The sequence below is a fragment of the Esox lucius genome, chromosome 23 (genome assembly GCF_011004845.1).
Source record: "Esox lucius isolate fEsoLuc1 chromosome 23, fEsoLuc1.pri, whole genome shotgun sequence".
Taxonomy (NCBI): Eukaryota; Metazoa; Chordata; class Actinopteri; order Esociformes; family Esocidae; genus Esox; species Esox lucius.
Genome location: NC_047591.1, coordinates 18,245,855 through 18,262,072, shown reverse-complemented (window position 1 = coordinate 18,262,072; position 16,218 = coordinate 18,245,855). Strand labels below are relative to the sequence as shown.

General features: G+C 43.4%; 1 protein-coding gene across 15 annotated transcripts in view; it reads left to right on the top strand.

Annotated features, from left to right (window-relative positions):
• The window catches only part of osbpl8 (oxysterol binding protein-like 8), a 73,927-nt gene that overhangs the window by 15,512 nt on the left and 42,197 nt on the right, over positions 1–16,218 (top strand). For 5 of the 15 annotated variants that reach the window (XM_034290076.1, XM_034290074.1, XM_034290075.1 and 2 more), the window contains one exon: positions 5,712–5,806. The exons of 1 other annotated variant lie outside the window; for it this stretch is intronic. In XM_034290076.1, coding sequence (XP_034145967.1) covers positions 5,759–5,806 — 48 coding nt within the window. In that variant the 5' untranslated portion in view covers positions 5,712–5,758. Of the gene's footprint in view, positions 1–5,711; positions 5,807–8,021; positions 8,102–8,121; positions 8,581–13,317; positions 13,472–16,218 lie in introns of those variants that run through there. 9 more of the 15 variants (XM_034290082.1, XM_034290077.1, XM_034290084.1 and 6 more) reach the window with 8 other exon arrangements.

Genomic DNA, 16,218 nt, shown 5'->3' with positions numbered 1-16,218 from the left:
ATAGCCTGGGGAAGTATTATGCATAGATAAAGAGGCCGGAAATGCTTTAGCTATGACAATTTCTTATGGTGCTTGTATTCACTTGCTACTCCCTGTGGTCAACATGCGCCCATTTCCCCTATTGCAAGGGGATTAATTGCTCATCCAAAATGCTATTGTCAAAGCTTTTACTTTATTTGTCACTTAATAACAGCCTCTTAAAATGAAGTGAAATTACTGGTTCTTCCAAATCTAGTATAAGCTGTACACACACACACACACACTCACAAACTACGTTTAACTAAATTTCTGGGGACCCTAAACCATATTTCCATTCAATATCTTCCCTATCTACCCTAAATCTAAACCTACTCGCAGTTGTAACCTAAATAAACCTTAGCCAAAAAAGCCTTATATCTCAGGGGCCCAGAAAAATGTCAAGTTTTCCTGGCTTTACTATCCTCGTGGGGATTTGTGGTCCCTACACAAAAGTAAAACATGTACACAACTCGTGCACAGGACGAGTGCAGATTCGCTGAAACTTACGCAGCCTTTGATCTTTGGGTGACGTTTTAAATTGGACGGGGATAAAAATGTTGTGATGTCATTACCTCTCCCTCATTCACTCTATGTCCCTCTGTCAGGCGGTCTGTTGTGTTGTTGTTAGGAGACTGCTTTCCATTGCAGTCTTCTCATGGTAGGTCCTATATTTGTCACTGCGACAGTTAGTCTGCGCGTGGGTTCTGTGAATGGGTTTGGCACTCTTCATGTGACTGTGTATTTCTGTTCGCCTGTGACTGTGTCTTTGGATCTTGGATCTTGTGTGTGTGTGTATGTGTGTGTATGTGTGTGTGTGTGTGTGTGTGTGTGTGTGTTTTAGTGCATGTGTGCACATGTGTAATCCCATACTGCAATCATGCCAAGCCATGTGCAAGGACAGGCTAGGATAGGTTAACTTGTATGCTTGTGATGCAAAATTAGCCACTTTCTAAAAATATCTTTATTAAGGTAAAATTGACATTACATGCCAGCTGCAGTGGAAGCCTTGTTTTGTTCTGGTTCTGGTTCTGGTTCTGGTCTGGGTTTTCAGCTGAGGAATGCGTTCTTCTCTGTTAAATGTGTTCTGGGCTGGCGAATACTTCCTGGTTGAGTGGGAATCTTCCAAACACGCTATCAAGTTGTTTTGCAACAAGGCCATAATTGCGGACTGGATATCGCTATATAGTCCACAATTAATCTATAAGAAAAAACAAATGTACAATTTAAAATGGAAAAGATACATGAGAGAGTTTTAAAACACCTACAGCTTGAGAGTCTTCTGAAATCTATTATTTATTTAGTCACTGATATGATTAGCATTTTTAAATAAACTGGAGCTCTTAGTAATTAAGCTAATTGATTGCACCAGAATGTGTCATTATAGGTCATAGGATTTGTACAATATTAAATAACAGAAGTAAAAATGCCTAATTTGGAATAGACCTATTGACTTCTTAATAATGACTTATAAATGGTCACGATATACCTGTGACCGCCCTGACGCCAATTTAAAGAATCAGATCAGTCAGGTTTGACAGTTAGTATTAAACTGTGTCTTGGAGAATTACTTATTCAGCCTGTAGTGTGTCCCTTAATAGAAAGTAGTCATTCGTAAATAGATGGCCCACCTTGTGAATGAGACTCAGATCTCAATGTGACCCCCCTGGTTAAATAAAATAATTATCTTGCAACCTGTAATTACCATCTCTGACAGATATATGGTACTTTTTTAATATACCAACTCACTATTTTATCCAGTTAAACAGTTCAAATAACTACACATCTAATACAGATTCATAGTTAAAACCCCAGAGGAGCCTAGGGCAATATACCATATACCTCACCTTTGGAAATTGCCAATAGATTATTTTCATTGCAGTCAATAGCGTATTTGGAAAATGGTTTGCCTATAATACCATAAACCTTGAGATGGAAACTGGCCAACCCTACCAATTGTCAGACTGGATTTTTTATTATCTGTTCCCTACAGCTAAATACATCGAGTGTCTGTGTGTGTGTGTGTGTGTGAGAGAAAGAGAGCGACAATGTGTACGCTGGCGAAGAGAGAACACGTGTGCTGGTGTGTGATTAATATTCCTTAGGCCTACACTCTGACCTACATGAAATAACTGTCTGAAGATGCTAAATATTACCCCTTCAGCACAGTCCCAAAATGGGACGACACACTTTATTCCTCGGGACGGTAGCATTTTAAAATGACCCAAATCGAGAAAGTGCACTTGTCTGTCTAAACCCTCCGAGCATATTTTCCTGCCCAGGGTCCCAGGCTGCCTGCCATTTCCAGAGTGACGCCACATTGACTTGTCTCTATAGGAAAGCGTCTATGGCCTGCCCTGTCTGTCACTGAAGCGGCAGCCCCTGAGGGAAGAACTCAAGGCCAGTTGTTTTTCCATTTGAACGGAGAGAGGGTGAGAGACAACGCGTGTGTGGCTGTGGAATAAGCTGGAACTAGCCTCTGTAGCTCACATTTCACTCCCGTGTAGCATTTAACGCGTCAACGGCGTGGCTGGCAAACCTGGCCGGAGCTGGGCAGCGGCAGCGAACGAGACGTTTCAGTTCTTTCCCCGTGCTGTCCGTCACCCTGGGGAGGGTATGCCGACTGCCCCGCTGCAGGGGGGGGGGGGGCGTCTTTCGGTCTGTCCCGTTGGTTTGTCTGCCCCAGGGTAGCCCTCCCTCGTTAGGACTGACAGTCAGACTGCCCCGGTCGGATGCCCGTCCTGAAATTGGCATGTCTGTCTGCCGATCACGGATGATTGGGCTTACAAAGTAATGAAGTTCATCCTTCATGTGTCGCTCCGCTAGCGTAGTACACCTGCTGGTTCTCCATCAGCCTCATGATTTTGCTCTCGGCTTTGACTGAAACGGACCAAGTCGCTGTTCGGTCCCACTCGTTATGTAGCCAATGCTTTACTGGCTCTATTTCAATTCTGAATGTCAATTTTGTCGCCCTATTAACTGTATTGTCTCACAGGAAGTCATTTTATTTTTACCTGCCCACCGTCAGTGTGTTAAGTAGTAAATACTTAACATGGTAAATAGATAGAACGTGACTGTTACTTGGTTTGCATTCATCTGTCTCAGCTTGCAATTCACCCGTTCTAATCTACGTGGAAATCACAGGTGTGTGTCCCAGAGGCTTCTGTGCTGTTGCTACACCAGTCAGGCCACCATCCAATGTACTTGTTATACTGGATCAGCCACAAGAGAGACATTGAAACGGAATGTGGATGTTGACTGTTTTCTGCTCTAGAATGGAGCTGTCCTGGTTATTTCTCTGCTGATGCCCTCGTGGGAGTTGAAAGACAATGTGTGGGCTTTTTTTTTTTTCTTTCATTTGTTCAGTTGTTCATTCATTTAATGTAGACCGGAATAGTCCTTTCAGTGTAACCACTTACATTCGCCACAGTTTTCCAGGGGGTTCTGGGTCTTGGGTCCTGTGTGTGTGTCTGTGTGTGTGTGTGTGTGTTGAACCTGAGTGATAATGAATTGGGGTAAATCCAGCTGATGTCTGTCATGGCCTTGCTGGCATTTTTTCTCCTAGTCTGTAGTTTAGTGTTGTCAGATGTAAAACCAAGAAACTAAAACCTCCTCAATATATACTAAACTTTTCTTGAGTTAACTAACATCCATTCTGTCTATTTTTAGAAAGTGATACTGATGCCATTTGGTGTCTCAGGATGGTCAAAAATCAGCAATTGACACTTTTAACTACACCTCAGAGATGGAAATCTTGTTTTTTCCTAATGAGCACCAGGTGCTATTGTGACAGCACAAGTTCAGATCTGGAGGTTGCTGTTTGTGTCTGAGTCATCGATCTAGCCAATTATACTGGAGAAGGACAATAAAGTTGACAATAAAGAAATGTTGAACATTGTTAAGTGCCATGAGGAGCAATGTGACATCAGGCGACTGTTGTAAGGAGAAAACTCAGTTAGAACTCTGTTACCTCCATGTTGTGCTGTCTTGTCTCTCCTTCTTCTCTATTATCAACCTGTTTTCTTAGTCTGTTCTTGCTCTCCTCTGTCTGTCTGTCTGTGTTATTTTTGTTCTATTCTGCTTTCATGCTCTCTGTCTGTCTCTTCTCTGGTGTCACTGTCTAATTGCTACTTGTTCTCTGTTCTCTGTCTGCCAGGACAATAAAGTGCAGTCAACTTTGACAGATTAAACTAATTAAACAACTGTTTGGATGTGCATTAGTGTTATTTGTATTATTATTGTAAATTGTAATTAGGCTACTTGTGTTTAATTAAAAACACTGTGTGTACCGTACTGCCAGAGTACCAGCTGCTGTGGTCGATGTCGTTGTTGGCTCTTTGTTGTTCGGTTGTTGATCCAGGGGATTGGCCATTGATTGATGTCCTTGTTCAAGGGCAAAAATCTGGGAATTCTGCCGGCAACTTTTGATTACTGCTCCAATTCTCTTACTGTCTAGGCTACCCAGACACTCAGCGTTAGCGCCCGGACACAAAGCGTTAGCGCCCAGACACTCAGCGTTAGCTCCCGGACACAAAGCGTTAGCTCCCGGACACTCTGTGTTATCTCCTGGATGTTTGTGAATAAGCAAACAAAGGGATTCTTATCGGATGTTCAATACACCTTCACACACAAAATGTTTTTATATCCTTCGGGTGACAATATTCCTATTCAAATTCCTATAACCATAACCCCAAAAACCCCTAAACCTAAATAATTACCCCTAACCCTAGTCATTACTTTAACACTAAACTTAAACTTAATCCAAAATTATCCCTTTTCCTCATGGGGAGTGGTGAAATGTCCCTACAAGGAATTTAAAAAAAATACTGTCCTTGTGGACACACACACACACACACACACACACCAAGAATCAAAAGGTGTAAATTACAGAATGGAGATGATACTTTACATACCGTGTTGCATAGCATGTTCCGGTAAGCTGACCTCATCAGTCAATTGGGGGGGGTTAAATGTTTTCCCGTTGTGGCTGGTTGTATGTACAGTGAATGTACAGTGTAAATACTGTGTGTTTGGCTCTGCTGCAGGAGGTATCGGAGACTGTGGAGATGAGACGAGACCTTGTGGGCTCTGATACTGGCCATTCCGCTTATTGAAGCTTGGAGAGGACCGGAAGCTGTGGATGATTTGCCAGGGGGAAAATGTGACTAGCTATGTAGATGAGAGAGTTGGGAAGAGGCACATTAGTGCATCAATTTATGTTTCGTGGCAGGTAGGATTAGACTGGCAGGAGGGATTAGACTGTCAGGAGGGATTTTTGAAAGAAACAGAACTTGGAAAATAAATGACCCGGGGAAAAACAAAGTATTTGGAGTGTGTTCTGCAAAGCTTGCCAGGGGAACTGATGGTGGATGTCACAGTTGAAGTTCAGCGGTGCTCCGAGAGGCTGGAGATGTCATCAGAGCCATTGAGAAGTTGAAGCTGCAGATTGCAGTATGTGACCCCTGGAGGCTGTTGGCTGGCTGACCTCCATTTTCCCCTGTGACCTTTAACTTTTGGCATATGTCCTGATGCGCTCTGCTGTGGTTGGATCCAATAATGTTTCTCCGTGGCTCTGTTTCTATTGTTTGTGCGCGCGTGCAGTTTTCTTGTTTTCCCTTTCTCTCCCTCTCTCTCTGTCCACGGTCCGTCTCTCCACCTGCGTGTGTTCTGTAACTCTCTCCATTTCTCTCTTCCAGTCATGCGGTCCGCCGGGCAGCTCTAACAGGCCGTTCTGTGTGGAGCCATGGACTCTTCCTGTTCCGAATCCCAGGGGGAACCTGAGAAAGCTTTGGTGAGTGACACCCGTGTTCCTTCTCTCGTTTTGCGCTGGATAATAAACTCACAAGGCGGGTAGCAACAGATCCCTTTCACACAGACTCAGGCCTTTTTTCCCCCGTACTTTTTCTATGTATTCCAGTTTAAACTTTAGTGGACAGACGCAGGGGTGAATGATACAGGAGAGCAGTGGACCGGATTCAAACCGATGCTGCAGCGGTATATATACACCCCTGGGCCACCACAGACCTCAGTCCTAGTAGCTCAGCGTGGCCTTTTCTTGTGAACCCCAATTATATAGATGCACAGTGCCAATTACCTGTTTTCTTCCTCTTTCACCCTCGCTCCTGGGCGTCTTATAGTTATTTGCCGTGTGAAAGGTGAAGTGTGACACCCCTATTAGCCCCCACCAGGGTGTTCAGGGCTGACGCTTGGCTGTTGATTTTTCGGCCGAGCCTCTGCGTTGAGCCGTCTGGCGCGGCTGCCGTGTGTTGTCGGCTCAGTCCGAGGCCCCGGGTGGGTCGTGGCTTGAAGGGATCCAGCTCGCCTGGCGTTGTGGCGTCGCTCCCGCGAGAGTTGGATGAACAGCCTTGAGTCCCGGACGAGAGTATGATGTCACTTTGACTCAAGCTGTGTTCCTTTCGAGCCCTGGCCCTGCCGGGAAACATCAGGGGAAACGGCGGTCACATGGCGGTCCACCTGGAATTGCCCTCCATCTGAAAAGAGCCACCGTGCCAAGAAGTCACTGGTTAGGAAGACGAAATAGGAGCGACCATCGATTGTAGCTCATTGTAAACAGACAGAGCGGTGTACCCCACCTTCCCAAACAACTGGGATTGTGTGCTGGCAGCAATGTTTTGGACACGGTGAGGTTACTTTTAGACTAAGATTAGATACCTTTTTAAGAACAGTATGTTTTTAATGTGGTGTGGCCGTTTTAATGTGATAATCATTGATCATTGTTCCCTGTTAAGATGGGACCCATGCTATATAGATGCTAGATGGGTTGGTCACATGCCTTGGAGAACGCTGGCTGTGTTCAACACCTTTCTCAACCTTGATCCAGGACAACATTCAGTGTTTGTGATTATTTGGACATTTCTGGCTATTCACGCAGGTCGCAACTATGTACAAACCTCTGTCTCTGTGCGATTTGGACCCAGATAAATGGTGGTTTGCCCTGTAGAATTCCCCCTAAAATCCAGTACTTTCGAAGAGTCTCACTATGAGCTTTCTGATTTTGGAGAAACATTATCTCACCTTAATCGTAATCCTCATTGGCTTTTCCTCTGGCTGGTGCAAAGGCAATTATATCTAAAGATGACTTGGGAGATAACAGGACAGCCTCTCTCCTAAGGGGCTTCACACACAATGGCTTTGCTCTCATAACTGTGATTACAGTAGGAGGGCAAAAAGACAGTCTCCAACTCTTTTATGCTAATAAAGGAGCGGGAGTGATGTGTACCGACAACTATGCTTGTGGGAGTATTTAATTGCTGAACTATCCTTGGGTGTGCAGATAGTTGGTGGCATCGGTCCACTGAGACTGCCATGCAGCTGAATGACTGCTGTGATGGCAGGCCGCGCAGGACTTCCCAGGGGTCGCATCATGGACGCGCTTCACCTAAACCGAAGACAGAGCAGTGGCAAACACAAAAACAAAGACCAGGGTTGCTGGGATCGGCTCCAACTGACGGTCTTTGAGAGACTCTGCTAAATGACCGGCGTGGAGAGAAGCAGTTAATTGAAGGCTTTCAGTGATGTGACTGGAGTCCAGGTTTTGACTGATGAATTTCAGCATCCTCTAATTATACCCACAAGCACTCCCTTCAGGAATAAACACAGACAAAAGCGCACCCACGCGCACACACACTCACAATGCAATACCAGCATTTTCTGCCGTCTAAGCAATAGATAAATATTAACTTTATTGTAACGAAACATAAAGGAGGAAATAACCATCCACCAGTTCCTCTCTTCCTGTGGTGTAGATACAGATTGACACCCACTTCAAGTGCTCTGTGGCTTCAACATGACAGTGAGTCAGGCTAATGTTGACAAAGCCAGCCAAAACAGATGATAAAGCACATTGTTACTAGTCGGCCCTTGGAGTAAACAGGAAACCAGATGGACCTCCATGTGACTGACACATCACAAACTTGCAATGCTGCCGTGACGTCCCTTTTTGCCTCAGCTTTGACAAGTGGGAGGAATTTGCTCAACAAACGGCACAAACGTAGCCAGAAGACTTCAGAGCTGGGTTTCAGAAGAGACGTCTAGATTTTGGGCTGTAGCGTCTTTCTAAATCGCAGTAGGTGGTACACAACTCTTATAGGTCTGATTGGATAACCGCTGAGAAAAGCTTCTTGTTTCTCTGCTGTCCTCCAGCAGTCTTGACCAGGAATAATCCATTGTTCTGTATTTGGGGGGTGGGGAACAAGCCATTACTTAGGATGGTATGAAGGTAGGTACTGTGGAGATCAGACAGATGGATATCTGTCATTTTTCAGCGTCTTTTGTTACATTGACATTATTCCGGGACTTGTAAACCGAGACAGGAAGTTGAGGTTTTACAGAGCTTTTTGGACACTAAACAGGCAGTAATTCACTTCTATCTTAAATGTCAAACATTTTATCGGACCACTTTCTCCATATGCTAAGCCTTTTTAATTTTGGGTAGAAATAACAATGTAAGCATGTTGTCTTTGGCTGATTTGGTAGAGCATGGAACTTGTCAATGCCAGGGTGTTTGATTCCAATGGGCGGCTGGCGTGAAAAAAGGATGACTATGTAAGTACCACCTACTGTAAGTCACTTTGCACAAGAGTGTCTGGTAGATAAATGAAATGTCAATATCCCCAAAATATTTCTGCTTAATTTTAGGTGAACTGTCCCTTTAAAGTTTGAAGTTTCAGTTCAGGCTCATTGGGAGTTCTCTGCACAGATTCTTTCTTTACTCTTAAGTGGATTTATTATGAAACTGCAAATGAGCCTTCGATCAGTCGTTGTAGTGAATACAGGATGTTTTATTGTTTTTTGTCTGTAGTTCTGATAGGGTGAAGTTCTGTTCTTCTGTTGTCTCTGACCCTCACCCAGCCATGTGAGAGACATGGGCTAAGGTGTGTGGGAATCCTGTGTCTTTCTGTACACTAATCATGGCCCTTCACACCACGCTAGATGTTTAGTGCACCACCACAGACAACACAGTAGTCTTTGTGAAGGTGGTGACTGAGAATGTATAGCAGAGTTGGGAAATGGTTTTGTCTTCAGGTTTGGATTTTAAATAATTCTGCACAGTGTCACAGAGTTACATATAGACCGAATTCTTTCTCAAAAGCAATTTGCTGCCAAGGACAGGGGCAAATATTGAAAGAATTATCATGTTCATGCACTTTCTGTACAATTTTAGAAATTCCTGAGGGGCTTGGAATATTTTGTCTGTCAAAGCATTTTACCAGTGGTAGTTTTACCATCTCTGGATGGTAGTTTTACATATCGTTCCCTAAACCTATCGTACAAACACGTCTATGCTTGTGTCCCGGTCTCAAAGGTACCAACACATTGACTGATTTGTGCCTTGTGGAAGCAAACAGTAACTATATCACCTAGCTTAATTTACATTGTGTGGAAGATCAGCGCTATGCCACTGAAAGAGTGCAAACATTTATTGACATGTCCTTAACAAGTAGTACCCTTGTATCACTCGCCCCTTACGTTCTTCTACGTTCTTCTATGTTCTTCTACGTTCTTCTACGTTCTTCCTGACTGTTGTGTGTGTGCTTTGTGCCCAGGAAACCATGTTTCTGTAAGCTCTTTGTGACAACTGACATAAAAAGGGGCTTTGTTAAATACATTGGATGTAAATAATTGATCGTCTGAGCCATGTGTCGTACAGGTATTTCCGCACAACCAGAACACAACCCAGGTGCAGGGACTCTTACATGCTGAATGTTTCCGGCGTTGCATTCTGGGCCCTCACGTCTGGTTCTGGGTTTAGTGGACTGAGTCCCAGACGGCGGACAACATGAGGCCCATGAAATATAACATAATGAATAAACCAATTTCTTTGTTATTTCAGTATGTTTTAAGCCTTTACAGTCCAAACTGAAGCATATACTACTGTTTAATATCTCTACCAGTCCGACTGGTGCCCTAGACTGCGTCCCCGACTGCTGTGTCCACTCCACTGGGGAGACATTAGGACAGTTTTGTGGACACAGATGAAGCCAGTTCTCCATTCACCTTGATTGTTTCGTCCTAGACTAGGCAGAATCTGAGTCCACGAGACAGACTCGTAAAATATAGACCGTTTTCCTTATACAGTGAGGGGAAAAACGTATTTTTTACGTTTGTCCACTGACAAGGAAATGATCAGTCTATAGTTTCAATGGTATGTTTATTTGAACAGTAAGAGACAGAATAACAATAACAAAATCCCGAAAAACGCATGTCAAAAATGTTATAAATTGATTTGCATTTTAATGAGTGAAATAGGTATTTGATCCCCTCTCAATCAGAAAGATTTCTGCCTCCCAGGTGTCTTTTATACAGGTAACGAGCTGAGATTTGGAGCACACTCTTAAAGGGAGTGCTCCTAATCTCAGCTTGTTACCTGTATAAAAGACACCTGTCCACAGAAGCAATCAATCAATCAGATTCCAAACAGATCTCATCCCCTGGAGTTGCAATGATCATGACAAAGGTGAGGAATCAGCCCAGAACTACAAGGGAGGATCTTATCAATGATCTCATGGCAGCTGGGACCATAGTCACCAAGAAAACAATTGGTAACACACTACGCCGTGAAGGACTGAAATCCTGCAGCACCCGCAAGGTCCCCCTGCACAAGAAAGCACATGTACAGGCCTGTCTGTAGTTTGCCAATGAACATCTGAATGATTGAACTGGGTGAAAGTGTTGTGGTCAGATGAGACCAAAATGTAGCTCTTTGGCATCAACTCAACTCGCCGTGTTTGGAGGAGGAGGAATGCTGCCTATGACCCCAAGAACACCATCCACACCGTCAAACATGGAGGTGGAAGCTATGGGGGAGTTTTGGGGGAGATTTTCTGCTAAGGGGACAGGACAACTTCACCGCATCAAAGGGACAATGCACGGGGCCACGTACCATCAAATCTTGGGTGAGAACCTCCTTCCCTCAGCCAGGGCATTGAAAATGGGTCGTGGATGGGTATTCCAGCATGACAATGACCCAAAACACATGGCCAAGGCAACAAAGGAGTGGCTCAAGAAGAAGCACATTAAGGTCCTGGAGTGGCCTAGCCAGTCTCCAGACCTTAATCCCATAGAAAATCTGTGGAGGGAGCTGAAGGTTTGAGTTGCCAAACGTCATCCTCAAAACCTTAATGACTTGGAGAAGATCTACAAAGAGGAGTGGGACAAAATCCCTCCTGAGATGTGTGCAAACCTGATGGCCAACTACAAGAAACGTCTGACCTCTATGATTGCCAACAAGGATTTTGCCTCCAAGTACTAAATTATGTTTTGCAGAGGGGTCGAATACTTATTTCACTCATTAAAATGCAAATCAATTTATAACATTTTAATGGATTTTTTGGTTGTCAAATAAACCTACCATTAAAATTATAGACTGATAATTTCTTTGTCAGTGGACAAATGTACAAAATCAGCAGGGGATCAAATACTTTTTCCCCTCACTGTACATATATAATTGCCTTGCTGCTCAGTTTATCACTTCATAGCAGAGAAATTAAAATGGAACAGAGAGCCTTGGAGAGCAGAGAAGTCTCACTGTCCTCACAATGTCCCCACACTGCTAGACTCTAACCGGTTCTCTCCGCCGGGTCTTTGACAAAAGCTGTCAGACTAAGTTTAGACCTGAGAGCGGCCTGTGGTTTGAGGTGAGCAGGTTAATGGAAAAAGAGCAGAACACGCAAACATCGTCCTTAATAAGATGGAGATGGCCTGAGTCAGGTTGTGGCCTCTTCATTAGCGGCCTGCTTGGGTGTGTGTTTTTCTGGGACGGCTGGAGAAATTAGGTGGCTTGCGTAGGGAGTAATGGTGCAGAGGGGCCTGAATTAACAGGCACACTCAGTCTGAGACTGAGTGTTGTTTTGTTTGTGAATGAGTGTGTGTGTGTGTGTGTGTTCAAGTGTATGTGCATCTGTGTTTTCTGGCTTGCAAGTAAAGCCCTGTTTTGAAGTTTGAACACTGTGTAAAATGTAAAGAAAAACAGAATGCAATGATGTGCAAATCATTTAAACCCTATATTCAATAGAAAATAGTACAAAGACAACATATCAAATGTTGAAACTGGGAAATTTTATCGTTTCTTGAAAAATGTATGCCCACTTTGAATTTGGGCAACAAAAGACTGGAAAAGTTGTGTAATGCAAAATAAAATACTTGTAGAGTATCTCACAACTAATTAGGTTAATTGGCAACAGGTCAGTAACATGATTGTTTATGAAAAGAGCATCCCAGGGAGGATGAGTCTTTCAGAAGATGGGAAGGGGTTCACCACTCTGTGAAAGACTGCGTGGGCAAATAGTGCAACAATTTAAGATTAAAGTTGATCAAAGTAAAATTGCAAAAATCCCGCTTGTTATCACTGAACAGTTCAAAAGCCAATATCAGTGATGGTATGGTGGTGCATTTGTGCACATGGCATGGGTGACTTGCACATCTGTGAAAGCACCAATAATGCTGAACCACATATGCTGCCATTCAGACAATGTCGTTTTCAGGAAAGGCCTTGCTTAATTCAGCAAGACAATGACAAAGCACATTCAGCATGTGTTACAACAGCATGGCTGCGTAGAAATGAGTCTGGGTGCTAAATTGGCCTGCCTGCTGTACAGACCTCTCCCCCATTGAAAACATTTGGCGCATTATGAAATGAGAAATATGACAAAGGAGACCCCGAACTGTTGAGCAGCTGAAATCCTATATTAAGCAAGAATGGGAAAACATTTCACTTTCAAAACTACAGTAATTGGTCTGCTCAGTTCCCAAACCAGAGTAGTGTTAAAAGAAGAGGAGATGCAATACAGTAAAAAAACATGCCCTTGTCCCAACTTTTTTTAAACATGTGTCTGGCATCAAATTCAAAATGGGCATATCTTTTTTCCAAAAGCAATAACATTTCTCTTGTTCAACATTGATATGTTGTCTTTGTACTATTTTCAATTAAATATTGGGATAAATGATTTGCACATCATTGCCTTCTGTCTCTCTTTGGATTATAAACAGCATCCCCAATCTTTTTGGAAACGGGATTGTATATACTGTTTCTGTTTGTGTGTGTGTGTCTGTGTGTGTGTGAGCAAAACAACCAACAAAAAGTATACATTAGATAGAAGAGATTCATAGAGACGGCAGCAAAACCAAATTATCTCCTGAGAAGGAGTGACTTTGAATACACAGGAAGATAAAAGCAGATGGGGAGAGTCAACAAGCGAAGAGGGCAGGGGGCAGGGTGAGAGAGAGAGAGAGAGAGAGAGAGAGAGACTCAGGGAGGGAGGGAGGGAGGGGCAAATTCTCAGCAGGGCTGCGTGTGAAAGACGGAGAGGAAGGGACTGTGCTCCCCAGCCCGTTCTCTCATTCTGTGTGTGTGAATTCGGTAGTTGGTTGTATCTGGACTCGTCCCGCCACGCAACAGCCGACGCATCGCCGCCAGGCAGCCCTCACTCGTCAACCGGTAATCATTTCCTCGCCTCAACCCAAGCCTGACCGACAGCTGGCGCTGCTTGACTGACGGGTTTGGTTGTCTGGGGTGGAGATGTTTGTTTGTGTTGACTTCTGTGTTGCTGGTGGTTCTGCCACACTGCCTAGAACTGTTGTCACGCAAGGAATTAAGGATTTTAGTCATTTATCAGACGCTCGTATCCATAGCGACTTGCAGCAAGCGCGCCTCTGTTGTAATTGCTGACACGTGGTTAGTCAGTGGGAGTGGGGATTTAATTTGTTCCTCTGTGCTTGCTTGTCTGTCTGGTGACTGTGTGTGGATACTGGCTGCTGTAAGATCACCAGATTTTAGAAATGGTTGTCTATCATATGCGTTCTAGTTTGTGTTCTTTGCTAGTGTCTGAGGCTAACAGAGATGCATTGTCATCTATGTTGTCTTATAGCATTTGTTAGCGTCCGTCTGTATGGTCTTCTCTGTCTGCTGAACTGGGATGGCTGGGCCGTGAACTTATTTCCATGGAGCGACTTCCATCTTCGACTAGGCTCCTTTGTGGCTTGTTTACAGTGCCTGTCAGACATGGTTTCATATTTGTTTGTGTTTCTCTGGTATTTAAATTCATGTATTTCTGTGTATTTTATTAGTTTTTAGCTGTATTTGAATAGCTTAGTTTGCCAAATTGTAGCAGAGGGAAACTCATTGTTCATTTGAGTATTTTCAAATTCTTTGCAAATGTATTCCCAAATACACAAATACACATACAATTACCTGGTTGCATAAGTGTGCACACCCTTAAACTAATACTTTGTTGAAGCACCTTTTGATTTTATTACAGCACTCAGTATTTTTGGGTAGCAGTCTATTAGCATGGTACATCTTGACGTGGCAATATTTGCCCACTCTTCTTTGCAAAAGCACTCCAAATCTGTCAGATTGCGAGGACTCTCCTGTGCACACTCTTCAGATCACCCCACATATTTTCAATTGGATTCAAGTCTGGGCTCTGGCTGGGCCATTCCAAAATGTTAATCTTCTTCTGGTGAAGCCATGCTTTTGTGGATTTGGATGTGTGCTTTGGGTCATTGTCGTGCTGAAAGTTGAACTTCATCTTCAGCTTTCTAACGGATGCCTGAAGGTTTTGTGCCAAAATTGCCTGGTATATGGAACTGTTCATAATTCCCTCCATCCTGACTAAGGCCCTGGTTCCAGCTGAAGAAAAACAGCCCCAATGAATGATGCTGCCAGCATGCTTCACTGTGGGTATGGTGTTCTTTGGGTGATGTGCATTGTTGTTTTCGCGCCAAACATACCTTTTGGAATTATAGCCAAAAAGTTGAACCTTGGTTTCATCAGACCATAACACATTTTCTCACTTGCTTTTGGGGGACTTGATGTTTGTTTTTGCAAACTTCAGCCTGGCTTGGATATTTTACTTTGTAAGAAAAGGCTTCCATCTTGCCACCCTAACGCATAGCCCATTCATATGAAGAATGTGGGAGATTGTTGTCACATGCAGCACACAGTCAGAACTGACTGATATCTTTCAACAATGAGATCCCTCTGATGCTTTGGGAGCTCTCTGCGGACCATGGCTTTTGCTCTGAGATGCAACTAAGAAAATGTTAAATGATGGCAGGTGTGTAATGACTTTAATTCTGAACACAGCCACATCCCCAGTTATAAGAGGGTGTGCACACTTATGCAACCAGTTTATTGTAAGGTTTTTATTTTTCATTTTTCCCCCTCGAAGATTTCAGTTTGTTTTTCAATTGAATTGTTCACATATAGGTCACATTAAAAGTGGAAAAAGTTCTGACATGATTTATCTTTGTCTCATTCTTTCACATCACGAAGACCTGGCATTTTCACAGGGGTTTGTAGACTTTTTATATCCACTGTACGTCGGACGAGGATAAAAACACAAATTTGAAAAACACAAGTTTTCTGATATCCATGAGCAGTCTTATGGTTACATGATTTAGAAGTGCTATCGCAAGAATGGCTGCTGCCTAGCCCGAGCCAGTGGTTGAATTTGGGCTTTGGCTTTGCAAACTGTGAAATAGGTTCCATTCCAAATGGCACCCTAGTCTCAAACAGATGCTCTGGCCCTTTTTTTTTTTTTTTTTTACCAGGGCCCGTAATTCAGATGTAGGGGCTAAGGTGCCTGGTGGGACCCAGAGACTGGACCTGCTACTTCAGGTCTGAGTGCTTCTAATTAGATCATTAGCATTAGTCTGGCTGGACTGGGAGGATAGGCCCAGTGATTCCTCTTCCCTCAGACAGGCACCTTGGAATCTCTGGATTGGGGGACTTTGAGTTCTAACAGAGCTATTACTCATAAATAGCAGTGATCACCAGAGATTTATTAGTGAAGGCTTTGGCTTTATGGGAATAAATAGAGTCAAATATTGTTCGTGTGAAACTACCCAGCTACCTTAAGCTTGTGTAAGGCTTTGTTGTGAAAGGTACATTTCGACCTTGAAATGAGAACAGAAACCCAAGATGATTCAGGAAGCCTTTGACACAGTTGTGTGTATGAATACATTGCCTCAGAACGCGTTTGATTTAAAGCTTTTCTTGTTTGCAACCAGTAGAATCTAAATATTCCGAAGGTGATGACCAGTAAAAGTGTCTGTCTCATCAAAACTCTTTGATCCAGGTCTTGTTTATTGTTCATATCCTCCTTGTCAAAATAGGGTTTTCTATAAATGGGATTTTCTATAAGTTGACCTGCCCCCCAAAAGTTTGAAAATGTAGTCATT